Source organism: Aulonocara stuartgranti, assembly GCF_965226115.1.
Source record: "Aulonocara stuartgranti genome assembly, chromosome: 14".
NCBI classification, from domain to species: domain Eukaryota; kingdom Metazoa; phylum Chordata; class Actinopteri; order Cichliformes; family Cichlidae; genus Aulonocara; species Aulonocara stuartgranti.
The window spans coordinates 13,558,964-13,576,191 of NC_138950.1; the positions used below are offsets into that span (position 1 = coordinate 13,558,964).

At 39.1% G+C, this 17,228-nt stretch overlaps 2 protein-coding genes across 3 annotated transcripts in view; one reads left to right on the forward strand and one right to left on the reverse strand.

The window, feature by feature from the left end:
• The first annotated feature begins 810 nt into the window (after positions 1-810).
• Positions 811-5,601, forward strand: acad8 (acyl-CoA dehydrogenase family, member 8). Its single transcript, XM_082503974.1, has 11 exons — positions 811-982; positions 1,918-2,018; positions 2,239-2,408; positions 3,028-3,137; positions 3,283-3,359; positions 3,442-3,579; positions 3,669-3,804; positions 4,228-4,325; positions 4,445-4,597; positions 4,697-4,799; positions 4,933-5,601. Exons 1-11 carry the CDS (start codon positions 868-870, stop codon positions 4,986-4,988), a joined length of 1,257 nt encoding a protein of 418 aa, XP_082360100.1. The 5' UTR covers positions 811-867; the 3' UTR covers positions 4,989-5,601.
• A 71-nt stretch (positions 5,602-5,672) lies between these two features.
• esamb (endothelial cell adhesion molecule b) overlaps positions 5,673-17,228 on the reverse strand; it is a 64,757-nt gene continuing 53,201 nt past the window's right edge. For both annotated transcript variants that reach the window (XM_082503972.1, XM_082503973.1), the window contains exons 6-8: positions 8,404-8,526; positions 8,174-8,303; positions 5,673-7,037 (exon numbers count right to left, since the gene is read on the reverse strand). In XM_082503972.1, the coding sequence (XP_082360098.1) occupies positions 6,566-7,037; positions 8,174-8,303; positions 8,404-8,526 (725 nt within the window). In that variant the 3' untranslated portion in view covers positions 5,673-6,565. The remainder of the gene's footprint in view (positions 7,038-8,173; positions 8,304-8,403; positions 8,527-17,228) is intronic.

Consider the following 17,228-nt stretch of genomic DNA (forward strand, 5'->3'; position numbering starts at 1 on the left):
AGTCAACTTTATTGTAAGTTTTCAGTGTGTACAGGATACACATGGAAACGACTAAAGTGAATCCAAAATAAAATAAATAGTCTGAGAATATGTGATAAAGAAAGTAAATATGAGGTTACAAAGTGTTATGTTATGTGTTAAAGCCTACAGAATTGTTGGTATTAATGTATAAAGGTTAAAAGGATTCTCAAAGCTATATACATTTATTCATTTATGCAAGCTTCACAATTTTATGGAAGCTTGTTTCCAAAATAAGTTTTGCCAGGCAGAGTGTAAATTGTAAAAATTTTTAATTAACTTGAGATGTTATTGATTTATTAAGACAAAATATTAACTTCTCAAGTTGAATTCTGAGATGTGAACCTGAAATATTCACTTACAGATGGCAAAATAAGTGAATACGTTAACAAAAGAAAAAAATAAAAAATAAATCAGTGGTAGACACAAGCTTCCATCATTTACATTTCACAATTTAAATATCATTATTTAAAAAGATATACAATTAAAAAAATAATGTTATGGACCCTACACTGTAGTGTAATAATCAAACTGGTCATGTCATACATCTGAATAAATAACAGCAAATAAATGCCGTGGTAGTTCAAAAACTTTTTCATAAGCATAATATCAATACTCACTTGTGTTATCTAGCATAAATGAATTACTTCATGTGATTAAACAAATCAAAGTAAAATTTCTAAACATGTATAAATGTTTAAAATATTTACTTTCAACATTTCGTTTAATTGAAACGAACCCCGTTTCAATATGGCACCTTTAAATGCGTAATACAAGCCGGAAGTGCGACTACAAACTACAATAACCAGCAGTCCCGCTGCCGAGTGACTCACCACTGTAGAGGTAAACATGGCTGCTGTAGGAGCTCTGTCGAGAATAGCCCGGCTGGGCTCCAGAATATGTAAAAATCGTGTAACATTAAGCGGAAACTCACAGAGAAGAGGAATAGCCGCATGCATCGACCGTAAGTACCAGAAAACGAGATCTACTAGCTTTAAGTAATACAAGTAGCTCTAAAAACTCTGTTTCTTTCATTTACCTCATTGGACCTGAAGCAATGAAATGAACCAGCGATATGTTAAGTAGTCACACAGCTTTGTAGCAAACAAACGTGACTGCTGATTAAGATTTTTAAAAAAAGAAGCTTATGCTACACATATTCAGCGCTTTTATTTACTTATTTATCGCAGCCGACTGTCATTGGTTGGTTTGTTAGATCTCAGTTCCAGTCGGAAGGCAGAGAAAGCTGCACGCCTCTCCTTAGCACCGCCCCTCTCTTTCGGATTATTCAACACCTAGATGTTATTTAAATCATCGTAGCTGTTATGTTGTAATGTGTTAGGTATAACAGGACATAATACTCTATGATATTAGATGTTTTTCAGTTCAGTTCAATTATATTTTATTTATATAGCACCATATCACAACACCATTTGCCTCAAGGCACTTTGTATTGTAAGGTAAGGATCCTACAATAATACAAAGAAAACAGAAAAAACCCAGCACTCATATGACCTCTTGTGAGCAAGCGCTTTGGCAGCACTAGGAAGGAAAAACTAGAAGGAGGACGAAACCTCCAGCAGAACCAGACTCGGGGAGGGGCGTCCATCTGCCACAGCTGGCTGGGGTTGAGGGACAAAGACAGGACAAAGACTGTGGAAGAGAGCTAGAGATTAATATAGGTTTATAAATACATAGTGAGTAAAAAAGGTGACTATTTATATACTCTAAATGAATCTCTGTTTAACAATATGCTGTAGACACTTATGAGGGAATTCTTAGCCTGGGTTCAACGTGACCTGAGCCAGACTGTGAAGACATGAAATATGAACAGTATGTAATGGTTAAAAGCACACAGAGCAGTTTCTGTATTTAATGTCCTCCGCTCTTTGTCTGCAGCTTCCCACGGACTCACAGATGAACAGAAGGAGTTTCAAAAAGTGGCCTTTGACTTTGCAGCCAATGAAATGGCCCCACACATGGCAGAGTGGGACCAAAAGGTATGAGCTAGGAGGCTTAAAACACTGTTATTAATCAAACGTGAAAGCAACAGATGTGAGGGGTTCAAAACCATGTTTGCTCATATAAAGGCAATCTTTTGTATCAATCCAAAGTCCTGATCAGGAGAAAAAAAAAGTAAAAATAAGTATTAGGCAATAAGTAACTAGTAACAGCACTAGGCAGGGTGTGCTAATGGTTAGATGTTTCTTCCCCACTCAGGAAATCTTTCCAGTGGAGACCATGCGTAAAGCGGCCCAGCTGGGTTTCGGTGGGATTTACGTTCAGCCAGATGTTGGAGGATCTGGCCTTTCTCGGCTGGACACGTCGATCATCTTTGAGGCTTTGTCCACGGGATGTGTGAGCACCACAGCCTACATCAGCATCCACAAGTATGAATAATAAGATTATTTTGGTTGGGAGCATTTTTAAAAGACGCCATATTTACAGCAGGTGTCAGTTTGTCTGGATTATACATACAGGAAGATGGGTACACTGTGGCCATGAAGGGATGAACGTGGTCGGTAACAATACTCAGGTTCACTTTAGCATTTAAATAATTGGTACTTCAGCAGGCTGAACTGTTAATACAAGGCAGGATGGATCCATGCTTTCATGTTGTTCATGTCAAATGTTGAAGCTGAAATCGAGACTCAACAGACCAGGCAACATATCTCTAGTATCCAATTTTGGTGAACTCGTGCGAATCCTAGCCTCAGTTTGCTGTACTTAGCTGACAGGAGTGGTACTCTGTGTACTCAGACCAGCACGTATTCTACCAACACCATCATTAAATCACATTTCTTCCAATCTGATGCTCAGTTTGAACATCACTGGGTCGACTCGACTGTGTCTTCATGTCTAAATGCACTGAGTTGCTGTCATGTGATTGGCTGATCAGATATTTGTGTTAACAAACAGTTGAAGTGGTATGCCTAACAAAGTGGCCAGAGAGTGTATGTTATTTATTTATTTGCATGTTAATCTCCTCTGTCCTCCTTATCTTTGCAGCATGTGTGCCTGGATGATAGACAGCTATGGCAATAAAGAGCAAAGGGAAAAGTTTTGTCCTGATCTCTGTTCTATGGAGAAGTTTGCCTCCTATTGTCTCACTGAACCAGGTGAGTCTGCATGCGAAAAGACAGCAGAGTTCTTTGTGTAAAATTATTCACAGCTGTCTATGTGAGAAATTCGTTTCACATGTATGTTGTTCTTCCACACATGTGAGTACTTTAGTTAAAGTTCAACCTGCGATCTTTGTTTTAGGCAGCGGCAGCGATGCTGCTTCTCTTCTGACCTCTGCTCAGCGGAAAGGCGACCATTACGTCTTGAATGGCTCAAAGGTAACTCAGACCTGTCTGTACGCTCATGTCATTTAAGGTCTGTAGAAATGCAAGCTCCTCTAATTTATTCGGCACTTTTTAGGCCTTCATCAGTGGAGGAGGAGACACAGATGTCTACGTCGTGATGTGCAGAACTGGAGGTAAAGGACCTAAAGGTATCTCATGTCTGGTGGTGGAGAAGGGAACCCCCGGCCTCAGTTTTGGCAAAAAAGAAAAAAAAGTACGACTTCACAGTTGCGCCACTTTGGTGTTCAACCACTAGATGGCAGAATTGAGCCAATCAGCTGTTAAAAACAATCTGTCCTCCAGGTGGGCTGGAACTCTCAGCCGACCAGGGCCGTGATATTTGAGGACTGTGCGGTTCCAGTGGCGAACCGGCTCGGTGAGGAAGGACAGGGCTTCAACTTCGCAATGAAAGGCCTGAATGGAGGCAGAATTAATATTGGTAAGGAGGAAAACACCACCCAAGTAGCCAAGCATCCAAAAACTGTGTCTTTTATACTTACAATCCAATGTAAATCTTTTTTTTTTTTTTAAAGCTAGAAGTAACAGTATGTAATCTGCATCATAATTGGGCTTCAACGAGCTTCGGGGGAAACAGATTTGTGCATAAATTGCGTGCAGCGTGCTTTTAAAGAAACCTTGAGTTGGTTAAGGCATGACGAATGGTTTCAGTAGATTTGGATTAACACACTTTTATAAATGAGCATGCCCTTGGTTATGACCAGTAGCAGTGGTTTGCTCAGTAATAACTCAGCTCAAACCGTCAGTATTTGTGGTCACACAGTATTTGGCATTGACATGAAGGCGTTTAAAACAAAGCCAAACAACTTACTCACTGGTTTTCCTCTAAATACTCTGCCGCCAGCTTCCTGTTCTCTTGGGGCGGCGCATGCTTCTGTGCAGCTGGCGAGGGATCACCTGTTAGTGCGCAAGCAGTTTGGAGAAACACTCTCAAACAACCAGGTAAGCAGGTTCCCCTGTTTTCAGTTTATTTAGTGAAAACTCAGTGAAACAGAATACTTGTCCTGCCACTGTTATTCACGCCCCCCCCCCCCCCCCCCCCCTCTCTTTTAATATGGTAGTTTCTTCAGTTCAAACTGGCAGAAATGGCCACCAAGTTGGTTGCGTCTCGCCTTTTGATACGTGAAGCAGCGCAGGCGTTGCAGGAGGACCGCCCCGATGCTGTTGCCATCTGCTCCATGGCCAAGCTCTTTGCCACAGACGAGTGCTTTAATGTGAGCAGTGCTAAGGAGGATTAACAGTATTTGGCTAAAAAGCATGAAATTAACTATATTAAGTGATCTTTTATGTTTTTTCCTGCTTGTATTCAACAGATCTGCAACCAGGCTCTTCAGATGCACGGTGGGTACGGTTACCTTAAAGACTACGCAGTGCAGCAGTTTGTCCGGGACATCAGAGTCCACCAGATCCTAGAAGGTGAGGTTTTTTCTCTCTCTTTAGCCTTTTTGTTTGTCTTTTGTCATATTTTAGTGTGGCTCCTTTGGTTTCATGTAAGGCAACTGTGATGCTGTTTTTCACCAGCTGTTTCCTGCTTTTGTTTCCCTTAAAGGAACCAATGAAGTGATGAGGATGATCATTTCCCGAAATCTGCTGTCAGAGTCGTGATAAAGCTCGTCCTCTGGATTTAAACTGACCATGTTGTTATGGTCTTCATATCTGGTTTGTTACAGTATGACTGGTGCTGCCCTGCACATCATAGTTTCAATGAATGTTTCCTGACTTGAGTGTATGTTCATCCACCCACCCTCCATCTAATAACCCTCGCAAATCAGCATCATTGTCATAAATAAACCCTTTAGACTCCATGTTTGAATGTGTACGCCACATCAGATGTAATGTAAGTTAGCACAACCAACTTCAGTGTAGTTTTTTCAATCCTTCTGTCACAAATCACCCTTGACACTCGTCTCCAACTGCTCCACCCTGCTGGCACTCCGTCTGTTGCTTTGAAGGGTTTACCCCAGGTAATTAAACTCATCCACCAGCGACGGAGAGATGACAGAGGAAAAAGTAATAAGAAAAAGTAACAGTTCATAAAATCCCAGCATCACTGTCCCTAAAGTGGTCTTTCAATCCTTATGTATATTCATGGTTATTGCAATTTTACTGTATTTCATCCTTTTCTTTGCTTTTTGCAGAATTACAGAAATATGTCACAGGTGCTGTGAAGGTTATATAATGAAATGTTACACTCCAAATAAAGCTTTCTTAAATTGGACTTCATTTGCAGTTTAGCACCTTTAGGTTTTTGTTTCCATTAAATATGGAACTGATCAATATTTAGTCAAATACTGCAGAACATTTTATTGAAAAACAAAATTCCATCAACAGTCAGAACTGCATTAAAAGTGCTACATGTAGTATTTCAACATCAGAACATCATTGCATCGTTATCTCCAGAGTTCAGTGTAATTGAAATCATGAAAACAAACAAGCAGAAAACATTGGTCAGATATCGAGGATGGACGCTTTCTTGAGCGGTCTCCACTACTGGCTCTGCCATATGTTTGCAGTAATCTTGTTATACTCAACAATTTTAAGCAAAATAGTCAGAAACCATCGCCTTTAACACTTATACTCACTACTTTGGTTACATTCCAGCTACCATAACAAGCAAAATCATCACGTTTTGAGTCCTTATCAGTCTTCAACCCACACTGAAACTGTTTCTTGATGTGAACATGAATGTGGGCCAGAAATGTGAAACTCTAGAAACTATTTTCAGTGTCTGAATTGTGTGTTTTTGCTCTGAACGAGTGCAGTTAGCCTGAGAAAAGTGAACTTTACACATCCAGGTAAAATAACATAAAAATGAAATTAGAAAAATCTCTTTACAATGAAGTTGTAGAAATCATAGAAATGTAGCCAAAACATTGCACGACAATCGCAAGTAAACCATCCTGCTTGCTACGGTTTACAATATCACTGTATGCTGCTACGTAAAATCAACACTTCTTTTCGTTCTAAGCATGGAAATAAAAATATATTTCTCTTTAATGAGCCTGATCGCAGCATTTAAAAGAAAACTGAAATGAAGAACGCTGCACTGGTTCGTCAACAAACCGAAGGAAGAGTTTGTTCCAGTGAAGCACGTTTTTTTCCTTCTCTCTCAACCTATCAGGCCTTCACCGAGAAAGGGCGCTTCATTGCGAGGGATTCTCTGTCCTTTGCTTCCCACGCCGTTACACCAGTGATCCAGCCTGGCTTTGAGCAGGCACCATGACAGCAACAGCTCCCATGCATGTCAGAGTGGAGGAACTAACTTGTGGGGACACAGTGGGTGGAGGTGCCATCTGAGGCTGCGCCCCCTCAGTTCTTTTGGGGTTGGTGACCGCAGGGCTCCTGAGAACCTGCGAAGGAGCCCCGTTTGCACTCGGAGGCCGCCTGTGTTTACGCGACGGCGTGCCTCCGATGTTGTAGCCAGGAAGCCCTTGTAAGGTATTGGCTTCTCCAGGGCGCAGCTGGTAGGCGTTGATCACTGAGCTCGCGTCTGAAGCTGATATCGGGGAGTACGGATAGTGGAAGTTGGGCTGATGGGGGTCTCGTGGTTGAGGGCTGGTGGCTATGGAGGATAACGTGCCATTCTTGGACATACCATCTGAGCCTGTGTTGCTCTTTGCCCATGACACTCGCTTTGGTGCCTGAGCGTCCTCCCTGCGGTAAAAAGCAAGGAAAGAGGGTGAAAGAAAAATCATTAAAAAGGAGACAGAAAACAAAACAGAAGTGAAGTGCTTCAAGTAAAACGATAACGGACACTGCAGCTGCAATACTGTCAACAAAACACATTGAGTGACAGTATTTTATACTCACGTGATCTCCTAACAATCACGCGCTTGTAAACTACTGATTTAGTGTAAACGATGCTCTACTTACACAGTATCAGTTACAAAGGTTAAATGTTCAAAAATGCACAAAAACTAGGATAGCATGAAAACACAGATAACACATACTTGCTGAATCACTGCTTTGCATTACTGTAAACGGACTCTTAGAAGCAGAAGGCTTGTTTGTTTTTTTTTGGAAAATTTGTGGGTACATTACATCGTGAGGTGGAGGGCACACATTATGGCGCTTACCATATCTTAGTGCAGGGGTTCTGGTTGGATGATGTGCAACACTGCACATTTCACACTGAGCAAAAGTCAATTTAAAGCCCTGCTCCAAACAACTGGATTCAAAATAATGAGAAAAAACAGGATCTACCCTCTTCGACTCCAAATGGCCTCTTTAGGATGAATAGGATGACTTTACTGTCACGTCGTGCTCAGAGACGACACACTCTACTTTCCATTTGTATCATCATCATTTTTTGGACACAGAAATTACATCTCACTACTCCACATTTCTGACAGCTGTCAAGAAATACATGATGTACACATAGACTGTATAAAGCCTTAGCTCCGGTGATATAAGCCTTTTAATGGTAAACTTCTGTTTGAAGACATGAGATGAGCATTTTAACCTTTATGTGGTGTTTTTAAACTGGAGAAGGGAAACTGGATGCTTATTGGCCAATGACTTGTTGATCACAAGTGATTAACCAATGAGAAAATCCAGGCTAATCCTCCTTTTGGATTACATGGAATGACCAAAATTTACAAAACTGACATAATTTTACTGTTCAACATGTCCTAAAACAAGGGAATAACATATTAAACTCATCAGCAATTTGTTTAATGATGTTTTTATTAGAATATAATAAGCCACGCATGGCGTCACTGTGATCTTGTAGAGGCATAAAAGAGGATTTAATGTGACAAAGTGCCCACTCTACAGACAGTGAAACTCACTTGATTTCATTGGCTATCTCCTCCTCTGTGTCCCCTCTCCTCCTCAGTATGAATATGAGAAACAGCACCATGGCCACCAGTCCCACCACTGACCCCAGAGTAGCTGCTGTAATCACACCTGCGTTGGAAGCTGAGAAACGTAACAAAGATGGAGTGGTGATTTCCCAAACAAACTTTTAAATACTCTGGGGTGAAGGAGAATAAAAACAGAGTTCATGCTGTGTACATACAGGTGAAAACCTCCAGGTTAATGGAGCAGCTGTCGGAGCCGGCGGTGTTGCTGGCTCGACAGATGTACTTCCCTGACATGCTTTTAGTGAGGTTGCTCAGCCTGAGGGTACCGTGTCTCTCATCTGAAAAAAACAACTGTAGTTACACACTCTTCACAATCACATATTTATGTGATCTGAGCCAGGAAGAAGAAAAACGTCAAGGGAACTAAACACATGAACTTACTACAGTACGAAGTAACAGACTTACTATATATACACAATTACAATTGACTATAACTGGATTTATATTTATTAAAAATAAAAAGTTTGTTCGTTTGCAACTTAGTTTTCTCTTTTAAACTTAAACATGGGATTCTTTCTATCAGTATCACAAGTATTATGTTAGTATCACTTTATTTATTTTTGTTGTTTTTTTATATCATGCTAAGACTAATGTATTCAACATATCATTGCAGTGTTAATACAGAATATAATTATTGGCTGGCCATTATTGGCTGGTTTCCATTACTTAGTGGAGGAAAAGAAATGTTACATTGCTGCAATCTAACAACACTAGTCTGTTGATGCTGGACATGAGTTTTTGTTTTCATATTTTCTCACACATGCAGTGAGAGCATGTGCATCAGTCTCACAATCTGTTCCTCTTAGCACATCTGATCTTAAAATACTATGTTGCAGACATAGGCTGTCGAAAAATAAACAAGCTTCATGCTGGATTTATCACAGCAAATCCTCTGAAATCCAATCTGAGACGTCATATCGCAGCACGCCTTCATCTGATCTCATTTTGATTCATGGCGGCAACTGAGAGTAGGTGTGTTTGATTTTACTGGAAACCCTCCCCTGAAAAAGTGACTGTAAAGCATTGAGTCAGTCACAAAGGGCAAAAGAAGTAGATTTAGTGGAAAGGTGTGAGCAAAATCTTTAATAATTATTCCCAAACTGCTCTAATCCCAAAGTTTTGGTTGGGCAAAGGCTGGACTGAGCTTTGTTTTGTCTCTCCTGTTTCACTACTACAAGGAGGGCTAAGGTAGGCAGATGTAATAATTTCTAAATCTGTTGTGTTTTCAATAAATACAGAAGAAGAAGAAGCTGCTGACATATATCCTGCCCCTCTAGGTCTTAAAAAAACATTGAAATCAAAAGTAGAAATAAATTATGCCTATGCTTATTAAGCTTAAGACCAGCGTGTTAACATTATGCGTGAGAAATCAAAATAAACCCAAGAAAAACAGTTGTGGATAAGGGTGATATGCACCTGTCCTGCTGTGATTATTTAATCCCTGGGCCTAAAAAACAGCTGTGAAGGCCCCAACCTAATTGTGACAGATTAGCCGCGTATCAGCTGACTCGTTTGGAGCGATTTCAAGCCTGCACAGTGATCACAGATCCCCGTGGCAACAGAGCTGCAGGGATCTGATGTTACAGTAAGTGCGACTTCATGTCAAGATGGGACCATTACTCATGTTATGCTGCCATCACTGCAAGGTCAATGAGCAGCATTTGTCAAAGCCTTGACACATGACATGTGACTCATGGAAACTGGCAGACTTTGCAGCTAATAGTATAGTCAGCTACCTCACATGGCATATGTGCCCATCGAATGCAGGATTAGTTTGCACAGCAATGTAAGCAAACATGTTTAGTTTGGATGTCAGTAAAGGGTATAACATTAATTCTGACCTAAAGGGCTAAACAGCCATAAGCTGATAAAATTTCGAGTAAGTAAGAAGCACAACTAAAACAGAAGCATAAAAGACACCTTTCCCTGTTTATTCACTCATAAATCTATTAATTTCATGCCTATGTTTAAATGATATCCTTAGTATGAGGAGTGTCTCAAGAGTTTTTGGGCTGCAGTAACAATATTAAAACAGATACAGTATATAGGGCAAAAAAAAAATAGGTTTTTACAATAACATAATTTATTCTGACATCTTTGCACTCTGCACCATAAATCTCCTTGACTTTAGGTGCCTCTTTTATGCTTGAATAAGTCATAGGTTAGTGTTAAATAGCTAAAAAGGTGGTCAAAATTATTATTTTTTATAAAATTATAATATATATATATATTTTTTATTAAACCCTTTATAAAGCCTGGAGAACTTAGAACATCTGACTCCTTGGAGGCAATTTTTTTTTTCTTTTTTAAATGAGTGTTGGCTTGAGACTTTTACACAGCATATATGCTGTAAAAAGCTACAGTGAACAGACAATATGTAATCATAATAATAATAATAATAACAGTAATATTAGTAATAATAATAATAGTTTTACTTAGCTAAATAAGTAAAACTATTACCAGCAGAAACTGTTAATTACTCGTATTGTAGCCTACTAATTTTATATTTTGCTATTAATAAACATTTATTTATAGCACACTAAACTGCAAATTGTATAGCATTGTTACAAAGTTTATATATCAAGTTAATGAGTTTAAACAGTTGAACAATTCCTTTGAGTTTTACAGTTACTTCAAACTAGCTGCTGAACAAATTTCTAGCACATCAAGCTAAAGCTAATTAGCTACTAGCTAGCTAGCAAACATTAACTATTTTTTAAATCAATGACTGTATAAGATTTTTTTCAATATATGGTTTAAACATTGCTTGCTGTGTTTTTTTTTTAAAGTTTAAACTTTATTGTGTGATATTTAGGTCCTCTTGGATTAAGTCAGTTATTCTGTGTGCTAACTCGCTAACCATGAAAGCTAAAAAGTGACTGAAAGGGTTACAGATATTTTTATCCATATCTGCAAGAAAATCATATTCATGTTTTTCACATGTGAAATATTCATATATAAGTAATAAAATATGAAAGCATATTAAATTTATACAATTTAGGGTTATTATTGACTATATTCATATTTATTTATTAACCCACATCATAGCTTAACTACACAATAATAAATTAACATAATCTTATAGTACACAGTTAAAAACTGCAATGGGATGACAGCTAAATCTAACACAACATACTGCAAAGATTTAAAGGACAAAGTCAACCCTTCCGCTTAATATTAATGAGGCTTGGAAGTTTAAAAGTCCTTGTCATGAGGGGTTAAAGTGGGATTTGGCAGGTGGGGAACACCAAGATCAAGTCTTAGTCTTAAGAATCACTTAGAAAAAGGGCACATAAGACATTGTTTTGTAAGCTCCAGTAGGTTTGTCCTTGTGTACAACCTGTGATCTGCTGACCTGGGTTTCTACTCTAATATTCATTGCTCTGTCTGATGATGCAACCAACTGAATTCAACAATATCTAAAGCAGATGTTACACAGGCTATATGGCCGATTTCCAACCCCCTAACTAGATACAATAAAGCTAGTATAAAAGGTTTATACCTTGATGTCTGCTACCTTTGATGTAATCTGGTAACATTGCCCTAGCTGTAACCAGTCAAGCGCACTGCATTACTGTAAACTAACCAGTGTACCCTGCACTAGCCTGAACAGTATATTCTTAAAATTTAAATGACTTAAATTTGTTTTTGGAAGACATTTCACAAAAACATAATTTAGCAACACATCACCTATAGATCCAAAATTTTAATTAAGCACTCTAAAATGAATCAGAAAATTACACATAAATTTTAACTTACTAGTCCATAAAAATGTCACACGCTGAGCAATGATTACTGTTGAAAATAACCTTTGATCTTCCTTTCCTTTCTTCCCTTTCTTTCTCTGTCAATGTCACACATTAACATTTTTCCCCCTGGGAAATACAGAAACTGTCCACTTTTTGAAAAACTGCACGGAAACAGTTGTGTGTGTTTGGTGACATTTGTTAAGTTGATTAAAATGTTGCATTTAAAACTACCTGCCATTTAAAAAAAAATGTTACTCTGTTATGCTTACTTCAGTAGCTACCCAGTTGCTAAGTACCACAACAAATTTACTTCTGCACCATGAACGCATCACAGCAACAATAAAAAGAGGGATGTGTTGAAAGTGTAAGTGGGCCTTGGGATGTCAGTTTTTTTCTTGTTACTGAGTAAGTACCACCAAGCTGCCCCTGGCAGCCACCACAGCCTGCAGCACATGAAGAATGAACTCATTCAATAGTGATATACAGTGCTGCCCCATTCCCGATTTTCCTCTTTTTTTCTGTTTGTCACACTTGAGTGTTTCAGATCATCAAACAAATGTAAATATTAGAGAAAGATAACACAAGTTAACACAAAATCCTGTTTTTAAATGAAAGCCTTTATTATTAAGTGAAAAAAATGACCCTGTGTGAAAAAGTAAATGGCCCCTAAACCTAATAACTGGTTGGCACACCCTTAGCAGCAACAACTGTAATCAAGCGTTTGCAATAACTGAGTTTACAGCACTGTGGAGGAATTCTGGCAGAATCATCTTTGCAGAATTGTTGTAATTCAGCCACACTGGAGAGTTTTCGAGCATGAACCACCTTTTTAAGGTCATGCCACATGCTAGAATCGAATTCTAGGCCACTCCGAAGGCTTCATTTCTGGTGGTGTTTTTTGGATCATTGTCCTGCTGCAGAACCAAAGTGTGCTTGAGGTCAGAAGCAGATGGCCCGACAGTCTCCTTTTCTGCTTTTTCTGAAATGTGGTGTTACTTTTACACTAGATGTAATGGGACACACATGTCCCAAACTGTTCAAATTTTGTCTTGTCAGTCCACAGAGCATCTTCCCAAATGTTTTGGGGATCATCAAGATGTTTTCTTCCAAAACTGAGTTGAGCCATTATGTTCCTTTTGCTCAGCAGAGGTTTTCGTCTTGGAACTTGGCCTTGTAGGTCATTTTTGCCCAGTCTCTTTCTTACTAAAGAGTCACGAACACCTGACCATAACTCAGCCAAGTGAGGCCTGCAGTTCTTTGGGTGTTGTTCTGGGGTCTTTTTAAAGTCTTGGATGAGTCGTCCTTGTGCTCTTAGGGTACTGTTCCATGTTTTCACCATTTGTAGATAATGGCTCTCACTGTAGTACCACAGCTTTAGAAATGGCTTTATAAACTTTACCAGACTAAGAGATCTCAATTACATTATTTCTTATTTTTTCACACAGGGCCATGTAGATTTAGATAATTATTTTTTTGCCTAAATAATAAACAGCTTCATGTAGAAAATGCATTTTTTCTTTACCTGCATTATATTTGTATAATATTTACATTTCTTTGATGATCTGAAACATTTAAGTTTGACAAACACACCAAAAAAACAGGAAATCTGGAAAGGGGAAAAGATTTGTTCACCACTGTACAATAACCTGTCTGTCAGATTTAATTACTCGTGCTGTTCCAGATTGTTCCAGCCCACTTTAACCCCTGCTTGTCATGGAAATAGTCAGGAAAGATTACAGCATAAAACACTGGTTCACAATTCCAAATGGTTAAAATAAAGACAACTGAGTGGTTTTATAATTAATATTTATAGAGTTTGAATCTAGTCTTTTTATTTCAAATTTTTGAAAATACTATTATAAGCATTATTACAAATGGGGTTGATTTGTCTTTTCCTTTAAAGCTTTCTTAGAGCTTAAGGAGTGCCATGTTGACTCTACAAACATAATTATTCTTGCAGGTAGAGGTGAGAAAGAGTATGGGGAATAACTGAAAAACGTATGACTGAAAGCCCTTACCCATGAACCCAAGGACAAGCATGGTCTGGGGGCAGGCTCTCCACTCTTTCAATTATTTTTTTACAAAAAGATGAAAAAGAGAGTGAGCTTAAATGAAAGGTAGAGAGGGAATGGTAGAAATTGAAGGGAGGGGTAGCAAGATGTGCTGCACTCTCTGTCCCAAATCCAACTTATGCTTCTTAGAGGGGCTGATCAAGTAATGACATGGGGCTTGTTAGATTAGGTACCTAGGCCAACAGGAAATGAGAAGTGCGGCGAGAGGATCAGCAGAGAGAGAGGAAAAAACAGAGAGGGAGAGAGAGAGAGAGACTGCTGAAAGGGATAAGCAGTGATGGGCAGAGTAAAGTTCAAGTGTCACAGAGTTGGCATATATCAGTGTGCATAAAAAGATGCGCGCAGGGTTGGAGCTCGAGTGTTGAAAGCATGTGAGAGGATGCATAATCAGAGGGAGTAGTTTTCATGTTATGAGTTTGAGGACTTAAAGAGATGAAGGCCAGAGATCAGAACAGTTAAGTCAATACTCAATCAATCAGCCAAAGTCCTACTGCTCAGAAACAGATGGCGTCTTTTTTTTCTTTGTGAAAAATAATGCAAGAAATTCCTGTTTTCTCTCTTGCGCTTGTGCAGCACGTTGAAAGGAGAATGCTACGTGTCTCATTCAGTAAAGAGGATTTCACACTGTGCGTCATGCCACGATCGAGGATCTTCCTCTGAAGTCCATTTGAAACATTTACAGCTGCAGTCAAAATTATTCAACCCCTTTATCCTGCTGGTGTAAACAATAAAACTCAAGGGAATCATTTATTTATTCACTATACTGTAGTGAACAAAGACAAAACAGCTTCAAATAATTAAACTTTGACAGGGTCAATCTGTTCAGTTGGGAATCATGAATCACTGTGAATCCATTTCACCTGCTGTGGTTCAGATGAAAGTGACAACAGGTGTGCTGGAGAGGATCACAACAGTGGAATGGTTTTGCATGTGGTAGCCACAGACCATTACTCTCTCTTTATACACTCTGAATGACTTTTCTGCAATTTTGCTTTTTCTTAGTAATCTTGCTGCTACTTTTGCATGAGACAGTACCTGCAGTCCATTCAGGTTGCACATGTAGTCCAGCTTGTCCAGGAGAGCACATCCCCATTCATGTGTACCATTGCAAGAAGCTTTGCTGTGTCTCCCAGAACAGCCTCAAGAGTGTGGAGGAGATACTAGGAAATGGATACAAGGAGGAGAGCTGCATTACTGGTATCTGCTCCTTTGTACGAGGAGTAGCAGGAGGTGATAGATGATAGGGATCGGCATCCTTTAGTGCAGCATGTGTTCACAGACTGACATCACGCAGCCGAACACTAGAACTGGCAGGTCGATCACTGGTGCCCCATTCATTTCACAGATGATGTTGGAAGCATTATAATATTCGCCACAGCGTCTTCCGACTCTTTCACACCATCCATATCTGCTCAGTGTGAACCTATTGTCATATTTTGAGAGAAAAGTCCTACCAGTTCTGCTGTTCTTTGGCAGATGCACAGAGGACAGGTTCTTCTAAAGAACATTTGGGACTAATGCTGCCCTCACGCAGTCTGATTCTGACAGTTTGGTCAGAAACATGCACATACGCGGCCCATTGGAGGTCATTCTGTAGGGCTCTGTCAGCGGTCCTTCTGTTCCTCCTGGCACAAAGGAGCATATACCAGTCCTCCTGGTTGATGCACTTCTACGGCTCTGTCTATGTCCTCATGTAATGACTGATAGACTGTCATGGGAGATGCAAATAACTCTGTTGGCCAGTAGTGAAGAGGGCACCAACACAAAACAAAACTAGAGCAAACTCAATCAGGAGGGATAAGGAGAGAGCAACAATCTGTGGCCACTACAAGTAAAACCCTCTTTCATTTGCACTAAATGTATTCATAATGATCTATCAGTCCTAACTGGACAGACTGATATGCCCGAGGTTTAACGGACTGTGTGCAATACTGTGACGATCAAGCAGTGCATTTTGCTATAATGATTAATATACATTTCTGATAGTTTCTGACAAACGTTCCTGTCTTTTGTGTTCTGCTCCTAATATTCTCATATTCACTAATATTGAATTCACTAATATTCCTTTCCTTTTGTGCTGCAGCTGTTTTGCTTAAATCTCACTGATGATTTTAAAAGGGATTTAAATCCGGGGACATGTTTCCTGAACCAGTGTTTTAACATTTAGAAGTGCTGGGGTCACCCCCTTCCCAGAAAAACTCATCATTAAGAAAGTACAGCTTTCTTCCAACGATCTAAGATGCTTTGCTCTGTAACAGAGTACCAAATCTCCACGTCTTATGGTCTTTTTGGCAGGCTTTGACCATGTGTTCCAATTCACTTTCATCACTTCAATAAAACAATTCTCTGAACTCAGCAGGATTATGTGATTTGGTTCTTGCATATTCAAGTTGTCATCTATGTGTTTTTTGTGGATAAACTGAGACGAGCAAGGTTTCTGTTATTTCTGTTAGCGGGTTATTTTTTTCCTAGTTGTTATTTTTAAATGTGTGATTTTGCTAAACTTTGAAACTTGATTAACTAAGTATGTGACCATAATAACAACTGGTGGCCCTTTTTTAAAAGATACAGTTAGTTCCATAATTAAAGACAACATTTTTGTACTTTTGCCTCTTCAGAGGATTTAAAATCAAACGGTTAAGATGTGACGGAAGTGCAGACTTTCCGCTTTAATTTAAAGGGTTGCACAACAAATTTAGCATGAACTTTTCAGGAATTACAGCCATTTTTATACATAGTCTACTATTTTCAGAGGCTTAAAATAGTTCCATCAATTCCATCAAGCGGTTTTATGGCTGATTTCTTGTTATTTCATGAAACAAAGCAGATGTAATATGTGAAGTTTCAAGGTCTTGAATTTATATCTTATAGCTGGTCTTTCATTTTTGACACAGCATGAAAACGCATATAGAGATTTACAGTCAGAAAATTAAGCGGAATATGGAAAGTGACCTGGTCCAACATACTGGAAGAGTTTCCGCTATCCTATTGTATTCTCAGTATGATAACTCTTTCTGGAAATTAGTTTGAATAACTCTTCCTGTTGTGAAACACTAAGTTAATGAATAATAGAAATAAAAACACTTTTGCTCAGGTATTACCATGTTTACCTCTGAGACATTCATCTTTAATGGGAGACATTCTGAACCCATGTTGCTG